This window comes from Triticum aestivum, chromosome 1A, assembly GCF_018294505.1.
Source record: "Triticum aestivum cultivar Chinese Spring chromosome 1A, IWGSC CS RefSeq v2.1, whole genome shotgun sequence".
In the NCBI taxonomy this organism is placed as follows: domain Eukaryota; kingdom Viridiplantae; phylum Streptophyta; class Magnoliopsida; order Poales; family Poaceae; genus Triticum; species Triticum aestivum.
Genome location: NC_057794.1, coordinates 512,959,678 through 512,979,863, shown reverse-complemented (window position 1 = coordinate 512,979,863; position 20,186 = coordinate 512,959,678). Strand labels below are relative to the sequence as shown.

At 47.0% G+C, this 20,186-nt stretch overlaps 1 protein-coding gene across 1 annotated transcript; it reads right to left on the bottom strand.

Annotated features, from left to right (window-relative positions):
- Window positions 1–7,179: 7,179 nt before the first annotated feature.
- Window positions 7,180–9,724, bottom strand: LOC123061491 (GDSL esterase/lipase At5g45910). Its single transcript, XM_044484615.1, has 4 exons — window positions 9,388–9,724; window positions 8,939–9,294; window positions 8,546–8,819; window positions 7,180–7,575 (listed from the first exon to the last, which is right to left on the bottom strand). Exons 1-4 carry the CDS (start codon window positions 9,632–9,634, stop codon window positions 7,358–7,360), a joined length of 1,095 nt encoding a protein of 364 aa, XP_044340550.1. The 5' UTR covers window positions 9,635–9,724; the 3' UTR covers window positions 7,180–7,357.
- Window positions 9,725–20,186: the final 10,462 nt, after the last annotated feature.

Genomic DNA, 20,186 nt, shown 5'->3' with positions numbered 1-20,186 from the left:
AAGTTGCTGCTCAAGTGACGAAGCCCAAGTCTGGACCTAAGCCTGAGACGAAGTGCTTCTACTGCAAAAGGGACTGGTCACTGGAAGCGGAACTGCCCCAAGTATTTGGCGGATAAGAAGGATGGCAAAGTGGAAGGTATATTTGATATACATGTTATTGATGTGTACCTTACTAATGCTCGTAGTAGCGCCTGAGTATTTTATACTGATTCTGTTGCTCATATTTGCAACTCGAAACAGGGGCTATGGATTAAACAAAGATTGGCTAAGGACGAAGTGATGATGTGCGTGGGAAATGGTTCCAAAGTTGATGTGATCGCCGTCGGCACGCTACCTCTACATCTACCGTCGGGATTAGTTTTAGACCTAAATAATTGTTATTTGGTGCCAGCTATGAGCATGAACATCATATCTGGATCTTGTTTGATGCGAGACGGTTATTCATTTAAATCAGAGAATAATGGTTGTTCTATTTATATGAGTAATATCTTTTATGGTCATGCACCCTTGATGAGTGGTCTATTTTTGTTGAATCTCGATTGTAGTGATACACATATTCATAATATTGAAGCCAAAAGATGCAAGGTTAATAATGGTAGTATAACTTATTTGTGGCACTGCCGTTTAGGTCATATTGGTGCAAAGCGCATGAAGAAACTCCATGTTGATGGGCTTTTGGAATCACTTGATTATGAATCACTTGATGCTTGCGAACCATGCCTCATGGGCAAGATGACTAAGACTCCGTTCTCCGGAACAATGGAGCGAGCAACTGACTTATTGGAAATAATACATATTGATGTATGCGGTCGAATGAGTGTTGAGGCTCGTGGCGGGTATCGTTATTTTCTGACCTTCACGGATGATTTGAGCAGATATGGGTATATCTACTTGATGAAACATAAGTCTGAAACATTTGAAAAGTTCGAAGAATTTCGGAGTGAAGTAGAAAATCATCGTAACAAGAAAATAAGGTTTCTATGATCTGATTGTGGAGGTGAATATTTCAGTTATGAGTTTGGTCTTCATTTGAAACAATGTGGAATAGTTTCGCAACTCACGCCACCTGGAACACCACAGCGTAATGGTTTGTCTGAACGTCGTAACCGTACTTTGTTAGACATGATTGAAAGTGCGTTATATCGACTAGAGGGGGGGTGAATAGGCGATTTTTATGAATTCTTCACTGAGGAATTCGCAGGTGAGGAAATTCTTTAGCGAAGAACTACTAGCAGCGGAATAAGTACTCAGAAGTAAACATAACAGAACACAAGCATAGTCATCATGATGAAATGAAGATAGGCACAAAGTATAAAAAGCGTAAGCACAAGATAACACAGGATGAAGACAAACAGACTGAAGAAATTGAACTGAGGAATTTGAGAAAGTCTTCAGTCAAAGTCTTCAAACACAGATATGAATAGGCACTCAACACAGTTATGAGGAAATGAAAGAGTTTAGGAAATAGAACCAGTGAGCTTGATGAAGACAATGATTTGGTAGACCAGTTCCAACTGTTGTCTCAGTTGTATGTCTGGTTGGAGAGGCTAGGTATTTAAACCTGAGGACACACAGTCCTCACCGTATTCTCCTTGAGCTAAGGTCACACAGACCTCGCCCAATCACTCGTGGTAAGTCTTCAGGTGACTTCCGAACCTTCACAAACTTGGTCATTCGGCGATCCACAATTCCTCTTGGATGCTCTAGACCTTGACGCCTAACCGTCTGGAAGAAGCATAGTATTCAAAGGTAACAAGCATCGGATCCACGCAGGATCAATCTCTTCAGTGATGCTCAATCACTTGGGGTTTGTAGGTGTTTGGGTTTGGGTTTTCCTCACTTGATGATTTTCGCTCAAAGTCCTCGAAGGATGGGATGCTCTCAAATGACAAGTGTCAGTTTCTCTCGGAGCAGCCAACCAGCTAGTGGTTGTAGGGGGCGGCTATTTATAGATTAGGGAGCAGCCCGACATGATAAGACATAAATGCCCTTCAATGATATGACCGTTAGGTGGGTAGATATTTTGGGACAGCTGGCACAAAGCACAGAAACGGTCGGAAATTTGAGTATCAAATTCCTCAGGGCTATCATGTTCCTCACTATGTAGGCAATCCGCACTGGCGAATTCCTAACTCCTCAGTTAGAACAAATTCCTCAGAGACAAGAAGAACTACGTCTCTGTCACTGAAGAATATGACTGAACTGTATGAGATTTCCAATGGCTTCACTCGAAAGGTTTGGTAGGTGTAGGATTTTCAGTTGAGCATCACATGGAAAAATTTCTTTAGTATTTCCTCGACCCCCTTTAACAGTACGGTATTTCCTAAGACTCAAGAAAGAGAAAATGAAACTACGAAAACAAAAGTCTTCACGCTTCATGTTCCTCGAATGAATACCAAGTCTTCAGGATTGCACCAATTTCTTCACTTTCAAAGTCTTCAGAAAGTCTTCAGAAATCCAAAGTCTTCAGTCGAAGAACTTCATTTTTAGGGGTCGACTTTCTCTGTAAATATCAAACTCCTCATAGACTTATAGACCTGTGTACACTCATAAACACATTAGTCCCTTAACCTATAAGTCTTCAATACACCAAAATCACTAAGGGGCACTAGATGCACTTACAATGATGCAATCTATGATGTCTCTTACTAATTTACCACTATTGTTTTGGGGTTACGCTTTAGATACGGCTGCATTCATGTTAAATAGGGCACCATCTAAATCAGTTGAGACGATACCATATGAACTGTGGTTTGGCAAGAAACCTAAGCTGTCATTTCTTAAAGTTTGGGGCTACAATGCTTATGTGAAAAAGCTTTAACCTGATAAGCTCGAACCCAAATCGGAGAAATGTGTCTTCATAGGATACCCAAAGGAAACTGTTGGCTACACCTTCTATCACATATCCGAAGGCAAGATATTCGTTGCTAAGAATGGATCCTTTCTAGAGAAGGAGTTTCTCTCGAAAGAAGTGAGTGGGAGGAAAGTAGAACTTAATGAGGTAATTATACCTTCTCCCGAATTGGAAAGTAGTTCATCATAGAAATTAGTTCCAGTGATTCCTACACCAATTAGTGAGGAAGCTAATGATGATGATCATGAAACTTCTGATCAAGTTACTACCGATCCTCGTGGGTCAACCAGAGTATGATCGACACCAGAGTGGTACGGTAATCCTGTTCTGGAGGTCATGTTACTTGACCATGACGAACCTACGAACTATGAGGAAGCGATGATGAGCCCAGATTCCACGAAATGGCTTGAGGCCATGAAATCTGAGATGGGATTCATGTATGAGAACAAAGTGTGGACTTTGGTTGACTTGCCCGATGATCGGCAAGCCATAGAGAATAAATGGATCTTCAAGAAGAAGATTGATGCTGACGGTAATGTTACTGTCTACAAAGCTCGACTTGTTGTGAAAGGTTTTCAACAAGTTCAAGGAGTTGACTATGATGACACCTTCTCACCCGTAGCGATGCTTAAGTTTGTCCGAATCATGTTAGCAATTGCCGCATTTTATGATTTGAAATTTGGCAAATGGATGTCAAAACTGCATTCCTTAATGGATATCTTAAAGAAGAGTTGTATATGATGCAACCAGAAGGTTTTGTCGATCTTAAAGGTGCTAACAAAGTGTGTAAGCTCCGGCGATCCATTTATGGACTGGTGCAAGCCTCTCGGAGTTGGAATATACGCTTTGATAGTGTGATCAAAGCATATGGTTTTATACATACTTTTGGAGAAGCCTATATTTACAAAAAAGTGAGTGGGAGCTCTGTAGCATTTCTAATATTATATGTGGATGGCATATTGTTGATTGGAAATAATACATAATTTCTGGATAGCATAAAAGGATACTTGAATAAGAATTTTTCAATGAAAGACCTCGGTGAAGCTGCTTATATATTGGGCATCAAGATCTATAGAGATAGATCAAGACGCTTAATTGGACTTTTACAAAGCACATACCTTGATAAAGTTTTGAAGAAGTTCAAAATGGATCAGTCAAAGAAAGGGTTCTTGCCTATGTTACAAGGTGTGAAGTTGAGTCAGGCTCAATGCCCGACCACTTCAGAAGATAGAGAGAAAATGAAAGTCATTCCCTATGCCTCAGCCATAGGTTCTATCATGTATGCAATGTTGTGTACCAGACCTGATGGTAATCTAGGAGTGGATCACTGGACAGCGGTCAAGAACATCCTGAAATACCTGAAAAGGACTAAGGATATGTTTCTCATTTATGGAGGTGACAAAGAGCTCGTCGTAAATGGTTACGTCGATGTAAGCTTTGACACTGATCTAGATGACTCTAAGTCACAAATCGGATATGTATTTATATTGAATGGTTGAGCTGTCAGTTGGTGAAGTTCCAAGCAGAGCGTCGTGGCGGGGTCTACGTGTGAAGAGGAGTACATAGCTGCTTCGGAAGCAGCAAATGAAGGAGTCTGGATGAAGGAGTTCATATCCGATCTAGGTGTAATACCCAATGCATCGGGTCCAATGAAAATCTTTTGTGACAATACTGGAGCAATTGCCTTGGCGAAGCAATCCAGATTTCACAAGAGAACCAAACACATCAAGAGACGCTTCAATTCCATCCGCGATTAAGTCAAGGAGGGAGACATAGAGATTTGCAAGATACATATGGATCTGAATGTTGCAGATCCGTTGACTAAGCCTCTCTCACGAGCAAAACATGATCAACACCAAGACTCCATGGGTGTTAGAATCATTACTATGTAATCTAGATTATTAACTCTAGTGCAAGTGGGAGACTGAAAGAAATATGCCTAGAGGCAATAATAAAGTTATTATTTATATTTCCTTATATCATGATAAATGTTTATTATTCATGCTAGAATTGTATTAACCGAAAACTTAGTACATGTGTGAATACATAGACATACAGAGTGTTCCTAGTATGCCTCTACTTGACTAGCTCGTTAATCAAAGATGGTTAAGTTTTCTAACCATAGACATGTGTTGTCATTTGATGAACGGAATCACATCATTAGAGAATGATGTGATGGACAAGACCCATCCGTTAGCTTAGCATAATGATTGTTTAGTTTTATTGTTATTGCTTTCATCATGACTTATACATGTTCCTCTGACTATGAGATTATGCAACTCTTGAATACCGGAGGAACACCTTGTGTGCTATCAAACGTCACAATGTAACTGGGTGATTATAAATATGCTCTACAGGTGTCTCCGATGGTGTTTGTTGAGTTGGCATAGATCAAGATTAGGATTTGTCACTCCGTGTATCGGAGAGGTATCTCTGGTCCCTCTCGGTAATGCACATCACTATGAGCCTTGCAAGCAATGTGACTAATGAGTTAGTTACGGGATGATGCATTACGAAACGAGTAAAGAGACTTGCGGGTAATGAGATTGAACTAGGTATAAAGATACCGACGATCGAATCTCGAGTAAGTAACATACCAATGACAAAGGGAATAACATATGTTGTTATGTGGTTTGACCGATAAAGATCTTCGTAGAATATGTAGGAGCCAATATGAGCATCCAGGTTCCGCTATTGGTTATTGACCGGAGATGTGTCTCGGTCATGTCTACATCGTTCTCGAACCCGTAGGGTCCGCACGCTTAACGTATGACGATTTGTATTATGAGTTATGTGTTTTTGATGACTGAGGTTTGTTCGGACTCCCGGATGAGATCACGGACATGACGATGAGTCTCAAAATGGGCTAGACATGAAGAATGATATATTGGACGATGTTATTCGGACACTGGAAGAGTTCCGAGAGGTACCGAGTAAAAACGGAGTGCCGAAGGGTTACGGAAGCCCCAGGGGAAGTAATGGGCCAACATGGGCCTTAGGGAAGAGAGAGGGCAGGCCACGAGGAGGTGGCGCCCCCATGGGGAGTCCAAATAGGACTAGGGGAGGGGGCGCGGCCCCCCTTTCCCTCTCCCTCTCCCTTCCTTCTTCCCCCTTCCACCAAGTGGAATCCTACTTGGACTCGGAGTCCTAGTAGGACTCCTCTCTTCTGGCGCGCCCTACAGGGGCCGACCAGTATCCCCCTCTTCTCCTTGATATACGGAGGCAGGGGACACCCTAGAACACACAAGATCAATTGTCTTAGCCGTGTGTGGTGTCCCCCTCCACAGTTTACCACCTCGGTCATATTGTCGTAGTGCTTAGGCGAAGCCGTGCGCGGATCACATCATCAACATCGTCACCACGCCGTCGTGCTGACGGAACTCTCCCTTGTCCTTAACTGGATCAAGAGCTCGAGGGACGTCACCGTGCGGAACGTGTGCTAAACACGGAGGTGTCTTACGTTCGGTACTTGGATGGGTTGGATCGTGAAGACGTTCGACTACATCAACCGCGTTACTAAATGATTTTGCTTTCGGTCTACGAGGGTACGTGGACACACTCTCCCCTCTCGTTGCTATGCATATCCTAGTTAGATCTTGCGTGATCGTAAGAATTTTTTTAAAGTACTACGTTCCCCAACAGCCTCCTCTTCACCCTTGACCAGCTGGACTGGAGCCTGGATTGGTCAACACCTAGGCTATTAACTTTGAAATTTTCAAAGTGTTCCACGTGAAATGGGCCTGCAAAAACCGGCCTAGCAAGAAAACTTTGTCGTGGAGTCGTTTGTCCATACACTCATCTTTATAAACACACACACACACGTACGCCCTACCCCTATTAGCATCTTCAAGAGACTGAGCTGACACATTATCTTGAGATGGACGGCGCCGCCACAGTCGTCTTCGTAGTCGACGAAAAAGTCTCCTTTCACTGAAAGCACATCGTTAGAAAGTCTGAAATAAATTTAGAAAAATGCGAGCACCAATATCAAGTCTAGAACTTCAACTCTGATGGGTTGGGGATACCACTGTCCTCCTAAACATCCAACCATAGATTGATTCGCAAATGCATGCCAAGACTTGACGAACATGGCGGATGAAGGAAATCGGCCGCGAACGTCATAGCAAATGGATTGATGCGGAATCAATCACCAAAATCATTGTCAAGCGGAACTGACCAAACATAGCAAGGGAAGTGATGACCTCGTTGAATTCATTCCCTCAGTTTAGTTAATCAGAGGGGCTCGAAGCTATTTCCTCAGTTTACAGTTAAATGATATAATTACCTCAAACAACACATCTATAGTTTTATTTATTCATTCTCCGGAGGCAACCTAATAATTAATTAATTACCCCATGAACATCCATCATATATATTAGCTGTTACATCCACACACACACACACACATGACGCATCGATTGATCCCACCACACTTGATCAGAAAACGCATCATCAAGTCAATAAAGTAAATAAATAAAACAACGAATCCATAAATAAAAATGATCAGTGCAGGATGCGGGGGCTGCAGTAGGGGCCCTTGAGCCACCCGTTGGCGATCGAACGGTACGCCGCCTCCGTGAGGTGGATGCCGTCCCAGATGAGGTAGTTCTGCGGGTCGGCGCAGGCGCTCGCCCCGGCCATGCCGCACCTCGCCTTGTTGTTGTAGTTGTACTTGCCCTGCCCGCCGGCGCCGCAGCACACCTTCAGCCCGTACTTGAGGCCTGAAAACCACACGCACCAAAGCCGTTTCTATCAGCCCATGCATCCTTGTTCTTCATTTTACTACTGCCAATCAGTATGCGTCCTGATGCGTGATCCAGACCGCTTTGTCACGTACCGATGACCATGAGGAGACGATTATGGTACGTGATGGATGAGATCGTGCACAGTATCATGAACATGGGCATGCTAGTATTATTATCTTCGTGAACATGACTTTTCGGGGCATCTCTCTGTCAAATTATACGCCGTTATACACGGAAAGAAGAGCCCGTCACATGCATGCACAGTGATTTGCGTCAGTATTACTATACTATACGCACACTGTCACGCCCTCATTTCATAATAATTGGGTCATGCATGCATGCCAACTGGTTAGACGGGTATTGATTCCCAAATTATATGGACAGGACAGAGACAGGGGTCATGGTCCCGAGAGAGAGCATATACAACTCGACCACTGATAATTAGCCGAATGAGTCGCCGGTGGGCTAAGAATCCAGGAGACCATATTGTCCAAAGCTTATTGTGCGTGCATGCACCTAGCTTAGCTTTTCTCTACGTCAAAGAAAGCAGCAATGTGACTCAACTTTGGATAAATGTATGTATGTCTCTCGCGGAGTAGCTAGGTAGCTAGGCCATGAGCGTGCTTGCATGCCCCCCGTGTGCCCTAGCTACCTGTCTACACCTACTGAATGAACGTGCGTGTCGTGATCACCGAAACTTCAACTCTCTCACGGCAGCTCGATTCCTACTTCACATGTAAAGACGGCGTCGCCTTGCTGCTCCGGACAGGCATGTTTGGCCGGGCACAACGACTTTACACAAGGATGGATATTCCTACTTCACATGTAGTAGTACAACAATGCGCCGTGGGAAGATTTTTAAACATATAGGAAGATATGTATGGTTGCTATATATAGACATGTGTAACTTAAAAGTTTTGAAGACGAAACTGCATCATCAACTTACCGAAATTCTGAGGGGCCCGGATCATCTGGATGACCTGCGCGTAGAAGTCGGCGTACATGATCCTGGTGCGGGGGTAGGTCCTCTGGAGGTTGGCGAGGCTCCGCCGGAGCAGCGAGTTGTGGTGGGCGGAGAGCTCGTTGTGGCTCTTGAGGCACCCGTCGCCGTCGTAGTCGCCGGCGTTGGAGGTGCCGTAGAGGGTCAGGTAGATCGGGAAGCACCCGATGGGGAGCACCCCCGGCACCACCACGTCCATCGCGCCTAGTCTGATCATGTTCTGCACAAAAATACGTCCAAATTAACACACACAATGTTAGATGATCACATCAGCCACCTACCTGAGAGGAGCCGGTGAGATTAGTGGGGAGGTGGTGGACAAAGTAGGGAGTAGGTTACCTCGAGGCCACGGACGATGTGGCTGACGACCCGCGGCACGTAGCCCCTCACGTCGGCCATGGTGCGACCGGAGAAGAGCGCCGCGTTGTAGTCGTTGCCGCCGAACTCGCCCACCACGAACAGGGACTTGGAGAGGTGCCTCTTGCAGTCCTTGCCGCAGGCCGACGGGAGGAGCTTCCGGAACCACTGGATCTGGGTGTCCAGGGGCCCGTTGTTCCAGATCTTGTCGCTGAGGCCGATGGACTGGAAGAAGGCGAAGTCCATGGTGGTGGCGCCGATGATCGCCATGTTGGCGCCCTTCTTGAAGTCGCCGCCGGCCTTGGACGCCGGCAGCAGCGGCAGCCCAAAGTGCTCGGCTGCACACACACGTATACACCAACTTTGTCACGTTCACCATCATGTCGGCCGCCATATTTACAGCTTACATAGACCGAGTGGTAGGTAGGTACCGAGGAAATCGACGATGACGCGGCCGTCGGAGCAGCGGCCGGTGGGGCGCTTGAAGAAAGTCTCCCCGTAGGGCGACTGGCCCGTGGTGAGCCACGACGGGCAGCCGCCGACGCAGAGGTTGCCGGTGTCGGAGATGGAGTCGCCGAAGCTGTAGATGGCCTCGTACCGCTGCGCCCCGCCGTGACGGAGCGCGCACAGCAGCACCACGGCGCCAAGCAGCGCGGCGGCGGCTCTCATCGTCGCCATGGCTCACTATCACTCACTGTAACTACCAGCAACGCACGTGTCGGGGCCGCACGAGACGACGACGATCGTTGTTGGTGTGTGGTTACGGCGGGGAGATCCGTTGGGATTTATAGGCGGGCTTGGGCGGCCGTTGGGACGTCGCCTTCCCCGGTGGACTGCTGCTGCTGGGGGCGGCGTGCTGCAGCTTCCAGCCATATTCGTCCCTTCACTGACGACGCCGGCCCTGCTGCAGCGCAGTCTAGTCTGTCACGTACGCATCTTTGTGATATTGCGTGGTACGTAAAGCGTTTTAGACTCTTTTGGTCTCTTTCTATCTGCTGCTAGTCGCTTTGCTGATGGGTACAGCGCCTTTAATTTTGGTGTTGATTGGTCGACTGGGATACTTGACAGGTGAGAGTTACTTGTAGCTAGATATTTTAGGCCCCCGCAGCGAAAGAAATAGTACATTCTAGGACTAGGGTTACTCAGTGGCTAAGGGCAACGAACGAACTTTTGATGCTAAACACACTAAATTTGTTAATTTCAACTATAGTACAAATGCATGTGTGTTCCAACGGAAGACATTGTTACCCGTCTTATGCGTCCACTTATTTCCATATGTCCCGCCCTACTGTCCTCCTTCTCTTCTCGTGTGCTTTAGTATGAGCTCCCATGCCCGTTGGATGATCGAACAATGCACACGCGGCTCTCTTTTCTAAATCGTGCCTGATAGATTAGTTATCACACACGTTTCACTTTCAGATACATGATTTATTTGTATGCCTTCATCGCGCACATAGTTCGACCCTAAACTGCGCGATTAGGCGAGGCTTAACAGCACCATTCCGCAGCAGTAGTGTGGCTGCACACTAGTGGTCAACAAACTTCGCTTCGGCAGTATACAAGTTCAAGATTGCAGAACGGTAACTAAGACAGATTCTTCAGATTGGCTTGTCCACTGACACAACACAGAGTTGTCTTACTCTCTAACACATGCATGTGTAGTGATGCACGGCCGGGTCCGAGCTGTTGATTAATTATTTGGGGCAGTCAGGAAGAAGGGACTACGTCTTGGATCAAGGAAGCTGCGTCAAGATGCCGATGCCGTTACGTACGTACTCCCTCCGTTCCGAATTACTTTCGCATGTATGGATGTATCTAGATGTATTTTAATTCTAAATACATTTATTTCTGCGATGAGTAATTTGGAACGGAGGGAGTACGTGTGTTTGGTTTGCTGTAATGGGGTCGAAAATTAGAGCAGTTGGTGGCTTCATGTGCGTCATGTGTGCATGTTTTGTACGAAAGGCAGACCGCTCACTGCCATGACTAGCTGGACTGAGAGAGGTGCGTACGTTTATCCACATGATCACACTTATTACGAAGGTCGTACGTATATGAATAGTACTGTATGATGCAACGAAAAGAACGAGAGGCTCGGCCAGAAAAATGAAAGGTACAAAAGGACAAAATAAAATAGATTGCATAGTTAAGAATGCCATTGAGATCGTCCACACAAGAATTGAAGGTACTCCTTATGTAAAGATATATAAAATCGTTTAGATCACTTTTATAGAGGGAGTATATATTACCTCCGTCATAAAATCCTTGTCTTAAAAGACAAGAATTTTGGGACGGAGGAAGTATGAAACAAGGAGAATCAGGAGTGCGCAATCTATTGTCGTTATGGCACCCCCTCGAGGCCACTAATAAGGACCCATCCTCCCAACTCCAGCCCCATTCCCGAGCAAAAGCTCGAAATTTGCTTCGGATTGGGTGGCGATGGTGCCATGCGTGCTGTGTTCTCCCTGAAGACGCCGCCTCGAGAAGGCATGGTTTTGGGTGAGTGATGCCGTGGTGTGGAGGCATCCGATGGCTTAGAGTTTTGTGTGGCGGTGGCAAGCGATATTATATCTTGCAGATCTGGCACTTTCCCCTTTGGTGTTGCTATCCAGTGCGACCTATGTTGTTTGGTCCCAGCGGGTCGGCGTTCTCATCCCTAGCGGAAGGGGATACGATTCCCCTTCTCAACGACGGCTGCACGTCCACGACATCGGGAACACCATCCCTTTCTGCGATGAGTGACCTTGTTCTCGACGAGCTTGTCTCCTTGGCTCGACATCTATGGTGTTTCTTTACCTTCGATTGTCCCTGGTTGCTTACCCTATTCATTCGAGCATTTGAGACCGGAGGCGATGCAGCCATTTTGAGAGGGTGCCGACCCACCGGGTTGAAGACTCCGCTAGGCGATAGCGACGTAGTCAAATAGCGAGAGTTATCGAAAGAGAAAATTGCATCGAGAGAACAAGTTTCACAGGTGTTACGCTCCCGCTAGCAAATCACTCACAGATATGGTTTTGGTACACCGATTCACTCGTTAGCTAGGGTTCTTGAGAGAGAAGCAAGGGAAGGGAAAGGGGATCGGGGTAGGTAGCCGCCGCCTGGTACAGTACTCAATCGCCACCTCACGCAAGAGGGCTTGGCTTGCTTTTAACTCCGCCCGTGGTATCCCACACATAGGCCGGGTAGCGACTGTTGGGCTTGGGCTGTCGGCGCGCTCGTTCCAGCCCAACAGGAGCCTGCGTGGCCTTGGTCGATGGAGCCACCTTGCTCGAGGGCGTAACATCCCCCCTTCCTTCAGACACAGCTTGTCCCCAAGCTGGTGCCGCTGGGAAATGATGCTGGAGCTCAGCGCGGTCTTCCCACGTGGCCAACTCGGGTGGTTGATCAGTCCAGCGAACCCGGACCTGCGACACTTGAGCGGCACCACGTTGCACTTGCCGGTCTTGCAAAATCTCCTCTGGTACGGGACTTGAAGCAGCCGTTGCTGGTAGTTGGACTTGCGCCTGTTCCGTGGGAGGGAGTGCTTGCCGCAGTTGGGAGACGTGGAAGACTGGGTGAACAGTGCTGGAGTCCGGTAGACGGAGCTTGTACGCAACGGCACCAATGCGCTGGATCACTTGATAGGGACCAAAGTAGCGAAACGCCAGTTTCTGGTTGGCGCGGGTGGCCACCGAACGCTGAACGTAGGGATGCAGTTTGAGGAAGACCCAGTCATCGACGGCGAAGATGCGGTCGGAGCGGCGCTTGTCGGCTAAATCCTTCATTTGTTGCCGCGCACGCAACAGGTGCTGGTGGATGAGCGCCGTCATCTGCGCCCTGTCCTGAAGCCAAACTGCCAGGTCTGGAGATGCACACGCCACTAGATCGACGATGCCGAAGTGACACGGGGCGTGGCCGTAGAGGACTTCGAACGGAGATGTGCCCAGGGCAGAGTGGGGTGAAGTGTTGTACCAGAACTCCGCCAACGGAAGCCACATGTACCACTTTGTTGGGCATGCGTGGACGAAACAGCGAAGAAACGTCTCCAGACACTGATTAACCCACCCAGTCTGCCCATCTATCTGTGGGTGTCGCGTTGTGCTCATGCGAAGCTTGGTGTGCGTCAGTCGAAACAGTTCCTTCCACAGGGTACTGGTGAAGAGTGGGTCGCGATCCGAGACGATCGACTCCGGCAGGCCATGTAATTTGTAAATGTTAGTCACAAATGCTTGAGCCACTTGGAACACGGTGAAGGGGTGCGACAGAGGTATGAAATGGGCGTACCGCGAGAATTTATCCACGACGACGAGGATGGAGTTGCATCCCGAAGAACGAGGCAAACCCTCCACGAAATCCATGGTGATGAGTTGCCAAGCTTGGGTCGGAACAGGTAATGGCTCCAGGAGCCCGGGATATCGCACACGCTCCGGTTTAGCTTGCTTGCAGATCTGACATGCTTCGACAAAAAGCTTGACATGATGTTTGAGGCCTGGCCATGTAAAAAGCCGACGCACTCTGCGGTACGTGACGTTGAAACCCGAGTGGCCTCCAATTGCTCCGGTGTGCAAGGCCGCAAGCACTTGCTTATGTAACTCCACATTGTCCCCGAGCCATATGCGTCCGTGCTGCTTGATAATCCCATTCTGCAAGTGAAAACCATCCAGATTGCTCGTGGAGGTCGCCAAGCGTGCGAGAATCTTCTGTGCCGCTGGATCCTCAGTGTATCCTTGCTGAACTACTTCCAACCACGTCGGTACTGCGGTGGTGATGACTGCGAGGCCGCCTTGAGGTGGCCCAGGTTTGCGAGACAAGGCGTCAGCCGCGCGGTTGTCAATACCTCTCTTGTAGACGATACGGTAACGCAACCCGAGCATTTTGGCCATGATCTTCTGCTGCCATGGTGTTGCCAACCTCTGATCTTCGAGGTGGATGAGACTGCGCTGATCAGTATGCACAATGAACTCGTCGTTTTGCAAGTATGCGCGCCAATGGTCCACGGCCATGAGAATGGCCAACCCTTCTTTCTCATAGGTGGAGAGCTGCCTATTGCGTGGCCCCAACGCGCGGTTGAGGAAAGCGATAGGGTGTTTGTCTTGAGACAGGACTGCACCTATTCCCAGATCCGATGCATCAGTCTCGAGTTCAAACGTTTTCTTGAAATTAGGCAGCGCCAGAATGGGAGCAGTCACCAGAGCCTGCTGCAAGGCGCAAAAGGCACCGTCCTCTAATTCTGTCCAGCGGAAAACCACTCCTTTCTTGAGCAGATCGGTCAGCGGGCGACTGGTGATTGCAAAACCTCGGACGAACTTGCGGTAATAACCAGCCAAGCCAAGGAACCCGTGGACCTCCTTGACATTTGTAGGCACGGGCCATTGCTGCACTGCAATGATGTTCTTGTTGTCGGTGCGAACGCCGTCACCACTGATCTCATGCCCCAGATATCTGAGTTGCGGACGGGCAAAGAAACACTTGCTGCGTTTCACTTTCAAGCTGTGTTCTTGCAGACGCTGGAAAACTTGTCGCAGAAGCTGTATGTGAGTGTCCATATCGCAGCTGTGTACCAGGATATCGTCGATGAAGACGAGCACTCCGTGGCGAACCAGTGGGTGTAACACGATGTGCATGCCTCCCTGGAAAGTTGCCCCCCCCCCCCCGTGACGCCGTACGGCATGAACTTGAACTCGAAGTGCCCGTGATGGGTTTTGAACGCTGTTTTATGCTCATCCTCGGGCCACATACGAATCTGATGATATCCTGCCCGCAGATCCAAACTGGTAAAGAGTTGCGATCCAGCCAGCTCATCGAGAAGCTCTTCTATCACTGGCAACGGGTAGCGATTCTTGATCGTAACTGCATTGAGATGCCGATAGTCCACACAAAAACGCCAGGTGAGATCCTTCTTTTGCACTAGCAGAACTGGCGACGCGAAAGGGCTGGATCTGGGTTGGATAATCCCTTGAGCGAGCATCTCAGCGACCTGACGTTCCACTTCATCCTTCTGAGTTGGGCTGTGCCTGTACGGCCTAAGGTTGACTGGCTGCGCTCCGTGGACCAGCGGAATAGTGTGGTGAGCTAAAAGTTGGTGCATAATTTGCGTGAATTGCTCAACATATTCAGCCACCGTTCCGATTTGCTTAAGCCTATTGAACTGTCGAAGAAGATTTTGAAATTCTTCCCGACCAAATTGGGTGCAAATTGCCGTGGCGAAATCGCCCCAATCCGGGTAGTGCAGGTGTGCTTGCGATGATTGGAGCCAAGTAAGTGCCCCTTCTGTGAAATACATGGCTGCACAACTGACCCATGCATCTGGACTAATCGTGCACACCCGAAAGTAGGCCTCGCATTTGAGACGCCAAGCCCTCGGGCCAGTCCCATCGAACAGAGGGAAATCGAAACGCGGTGGTGGTGGTAGGCGATGATATCCCCGGTCCCCTGAGAATGAGTGCTCCCCGTGATGGTAGGAGTCGTACGTACCAGTGGCCAGAGGCAATCGCGGGGTCTGAGTTTCCCCCGATGATTTCCCCCGAAGATCTGTTGCGACGCCGTGGCTCTGTGGCCCGTGATCTGGAACGGCTCCGCGTTGTGGCAGCGGCGCGTCCACCAGGAGAGGAAGCAGGGGCGGCAGATCCGAGAGGCGGATCTGGGGCGGCGCCTCCTCCGTGGCCTTGTCTCCCTTGGGCGCCTGGGAGCCGATCTGAGTCCGGAGGCTGCCGACCTCCTGTCGCAGCTCCTCCATGGATCGCTCGACGTCGGGCTTCCAGCTTTGTAGCTCAAGCACCACCGGCTGGAGGGCGTCGATCTTGGTCGTGAGCACGGTGATAGCCGTGGTGAGGTCCGCCAACGCCTTGGTGTGGTCCTCCATGGCGGTCGCCTTCCCTCGACGAGTCTGGATGATAGAGGGGAAATGCCTGGCCAGATTGGGGAATGGGAAAAAAATTTGGACGGATCGGAATGGCTCTGATACCAATTGTTACGCTCCCGCTAGCAAATCACTCACAGATATGGTTCTGGTACATCGATTCACTCGCTAGCTAGGGTTCTTGAGAGAGAAGCAAGGGAAGGGAAAGGGGATCGGGGTAGGTAACCGCCGCCTGGTACGGTACTCAATCGCCACCTCACGCAGGAGGGCTTGGCTTGCTTTTAACTCCGCCCGTGGTATCCCACACATGGGCCGGGTAGTGACTGTTGGGCTTGGGCTGTCGGCGCGCTCGTTCCAGCCCAACAGGAGCCTGCGTGGCCTTGGTCGATGGAGCCACCTTGCTCGAGGGCGTAACAACAGGCCATTCCCAAGTAAGTACCTCCTATTGAAAGGCGGGCATTTGGGACATACAAAAATACAAAAATAGGTACTACTTCTATCAGGATGAAACATTGCAAACATATATGATAATAGGTATTAAAAACACATACTCTATATTGAAGATGTATCAGGATGCGATGCATGTGTAAATGTTTATGAATAAGCTTGATACCAAATCAGATAAATGCTACTTTATGGGTTATTCCAAAACTGCTAGGTATTACTTCTATCACCGCACTGAAGACAATATGTTTATTGCATAAATGGTATGTTTCTTGATTGTGAAAGGGTGAGAGGGAGGACGGTACAACTTGACGAGATTAGTGAATCTTCATCGGCAGGTCAAAGTGACGCAACGCCAGAAGTTGGTGTGAAGTTTCTCACTGCAACTGGTACGGAAGCCCCTGCATGCCATGTAGAGATTTCGTCGAGGATATGATAAAAACACAGCAAGAGAGAGCCAAAAACCATCAGATAGACAAGTCATTTTGCACTGCACACTGCCCCACAAGTACAGCCGATGCAGATGTAACAGAGGGATCAAAGTAGAGAAATACTCCCTCCGTTCCTAAATACTTGTCTTTCTAGGCATTTTAACAAGTGACTACATACAAAGTAAAATGAATGAATCTACACTCTAAAATATGTCTACATACATCCGTATGTGTTAGTCATTTGAAATGTCTAAAAGGACAAATATTTAGGAACGGAGGGAGTATTAAACAGACGCACATGCATGCCCCACAATCAGGTGGCTGCTAGGATGGCCGTGGCCTTTAGCTAAAGCCGCCGTGCAATCCGAGACTACAGTAAAAAGGCACATGACAAATGGAAAGAAAGACACCCCCTACATGCCCAGCTGGAGAATAGCGAATGGGAGAAACGAATAATCAAGGGGAGCTGCGCATACGGTTGGGTGGCCTCATCATATCTTGATGATGCAAAGGCAGTTCAAAAGAGCCTTGCTGGACCAATTTCAGACCGGCCATATGGGCTCGAATCTGCCGATGCCGTGATGAACCGGCTTCGAACATGCATCGACCAGAAAAAATAAAGGTTGTCTTCTTCTTTTTTTGCGGGAAAAAAATGAAACCAACCCAAAGGCTGACCCTCGTTGGTTTTTTTTATAGGAGAAACTCCGTGAGCACCGCGCGTTCGTGACGGGTCTCGAACTCGAATGGGCTGGCAGCAACCTCAGCTGCCCAGTCAATGGGTCGAGAAAAGATTGTCTTCATCAATGATAACATAGATACTGACGGTTCGTCTTTTTCCAGTGAATCGTCTTCTTTAACAGTTGGCACCACGACTACTACTCCATCTGTTTACTTTTGTAAGTCATTTCAGACAATTTAAAATGGGTTGTTTTGTATATTGTCTGAAATATTTTTAAGGTCTTATAAAAGTGAATAGAGGGAGTACTAATTTTAGACCTAAACTTTTCTACCATCATCACCTTTTGGTACTCAACAAGTTGGGCTGCTTAACTTGTATTAATAATTCCGCCAAAGGAAAAGAAAAAAAGACGCACACACGATCGTGAGCCTATTTGGCGCCTTGAGCATCCGTTAAGCCTGTTTTTTTAAACACCGCAGACACACCCTCCCTTTCTTCGATACTAAATGGGCCGGCCTATCGAGCGCACCCGAGGGAAGATTTCTCCCTCGAAATTACTAATTCGGGAATACTCCTTTTAAAGATCACTGTCACCTTTCCAGATCGCAAATATTAGCACGTTGCATGTGCGTTACTTGTCACAATCTGAGAGTATTCCCTTATTTTATAGATTCGTTTATTCAAAACGTTTTATCTCTTAAACCGTACGTCCAAATCTCGAACCATTTGCACCGTTCTTCAAAACTAGATCCCATGTTGATAAATTTTGACGAACTTTATTTTCATGAAAAACCGGACAGGAAGTACTTTTTTCCTTTCTGAGATACATGGCCTCTCGCGGAAGAAAATTTGTGCCTCTTGCGGAAGAAAAAAAGACAACGCGTCTTTTCCGTTTCCGAGAGGCACGATCTCGCAGAAGCAAAATCGTGCTTCTCACAGAAGCAAAATCGTTCCTCCCGCAGAAGAAAAGAAACACATTTTTTTCGTTTTCAAAAGGCATGGTCGTGCCTCTGACGAAAGCAAAACCGTGCCTCTCACGAAAGGAAAAAAAGAGACGTGTTTTTTTTCCTTTTCCGAGAGGCACGGCCGTGCTTCTCGCGAAAGCAAAATCATGCCTCTCACGGAAGCGAAACCGTGCCTCCCGCAGAAGAAAAAAATACGTGTTTCTTTTTTCGTTTCCGAAAGGCACGGCCGTGCCTCTTGCGGAAGCAAAACCATGTCTTTCGCGGAAGCAAAACCGTGCCTCTTGCGAAAAGGAAAAAAACACACTTTTCGCTTAAAAAGCTAAGGAAGACCCGTGAAAAATCGAAAAGCTGAAAAAACCAGGGAAAACCCATTAAAAAGCCGAAAACGAGTGCGGATTTAAAAAAATCTGGAGGAAGCACACAAAGCGCGACACGTGGTGGCGGCTGAGAGCGCGCCTCATTCCATACCCAAGCGACCCTTGGGGAGGCTGGGAACGAGCGCTCTTTAGTTAGTTGCTCCTTTCGTCCCTGGGTTTTGGGAAGCTTCCAGTAGCTTCCAAGTAGGTTTTGGGAAGCTTCCTGACTGTTTTTTTTTCTGAACCAGGTTTTTGTTTCTTTACTCTATTTTTTCCCTTTTTCCTTTTTTTTCAAATACGTTAACTTTTTATAATTCGAAAGAAAACAATTCCATGAAATTTTCCCAAAATTGTTTACCTTTTCAACTTAGTGAACTTTTTTTAAAATTTCATGATTTTTAATATATCCATGAACTTTTTTCAGTTTCTAATAACCGGTTGTGGGCGCCAGAACTACTAACCGGCACAGAGGGTGCCGATTAGAAGGTCTCGCTTACAGTGTACAACAAGATCCTGCCACCGACACAAGCATACATATTGCACCGGCCCAGGCAAAGGGCGGTTTTCTTACGATTCCGTGTTTGGTTTCTTTGTTTAGTTTCATTATTTATTTTTAGTTTTCATTTTTGTCTATTTTTTATTTCACTTGGTTTGTTTAATTTGCTAATTTATTTTAATTTTAACTTTTATATTTTGTCCTTTTGTGGTTGGACTCGAATATCCAGCCAATGTCAGATTTTTTTGGTATGGCAAATCGAATGTTTTTTATGTCAAGTTGTGTTTGCAGATGATGACAAGTTTAGTTGGCGAGCATGGCAAATCAGCCTTATTTCATTTTCTGTCAAGAAATTACCGTGCTTGTAAACTAATTTGTCATCCTTGCGCCAATATAAATTGTCATGAAAAACATTCGATTTGACACGTTTAAAAATCTGACGTCAGATTTTTAGTATTTCCATTTATGGGTTTTAAGGAAATACTTTGAAATAATATATATATTGACAACTACAAGAACATTTTTTAAATATGTGAACTTCTTTTAAAAGGCACAAACACTTTTAAAATTCCATGAATAGGAGGGATATTTCACTTCAATAGCAAAAACATCCCAGGAAGAGAAGCAACCAAGATCCATCCACTTCCTACAAGGAAGAATTATGCAAAAAGCAGAGACCATGGAGGTATAAGAAAACATGGGGATGGTCAGCCTGGCAACAAAAACACGTCGGCCTGTGGAATCATGTCCCAGAGATCTGAACAGAAACATTCATACAACAGCTGCCATATGCAGAAGTACATTATTCTCACTTCAATTCTTCCGCGAGATCAATTTCAGCAATGAATTTGGGAGTGATGCTCCTTTCATCGAAAGAAAAAAAAATCTTCAGGAAGCAAAACAGCAAGAACTGGTCCATGCATGATGTACAAGTCTGATGCAAACTAATAGTGCAAAGCAGAGTGGAAACACTAACACAGTATCACTCCTAGCCCATGGGATGATAAGCTGCATGACAAGA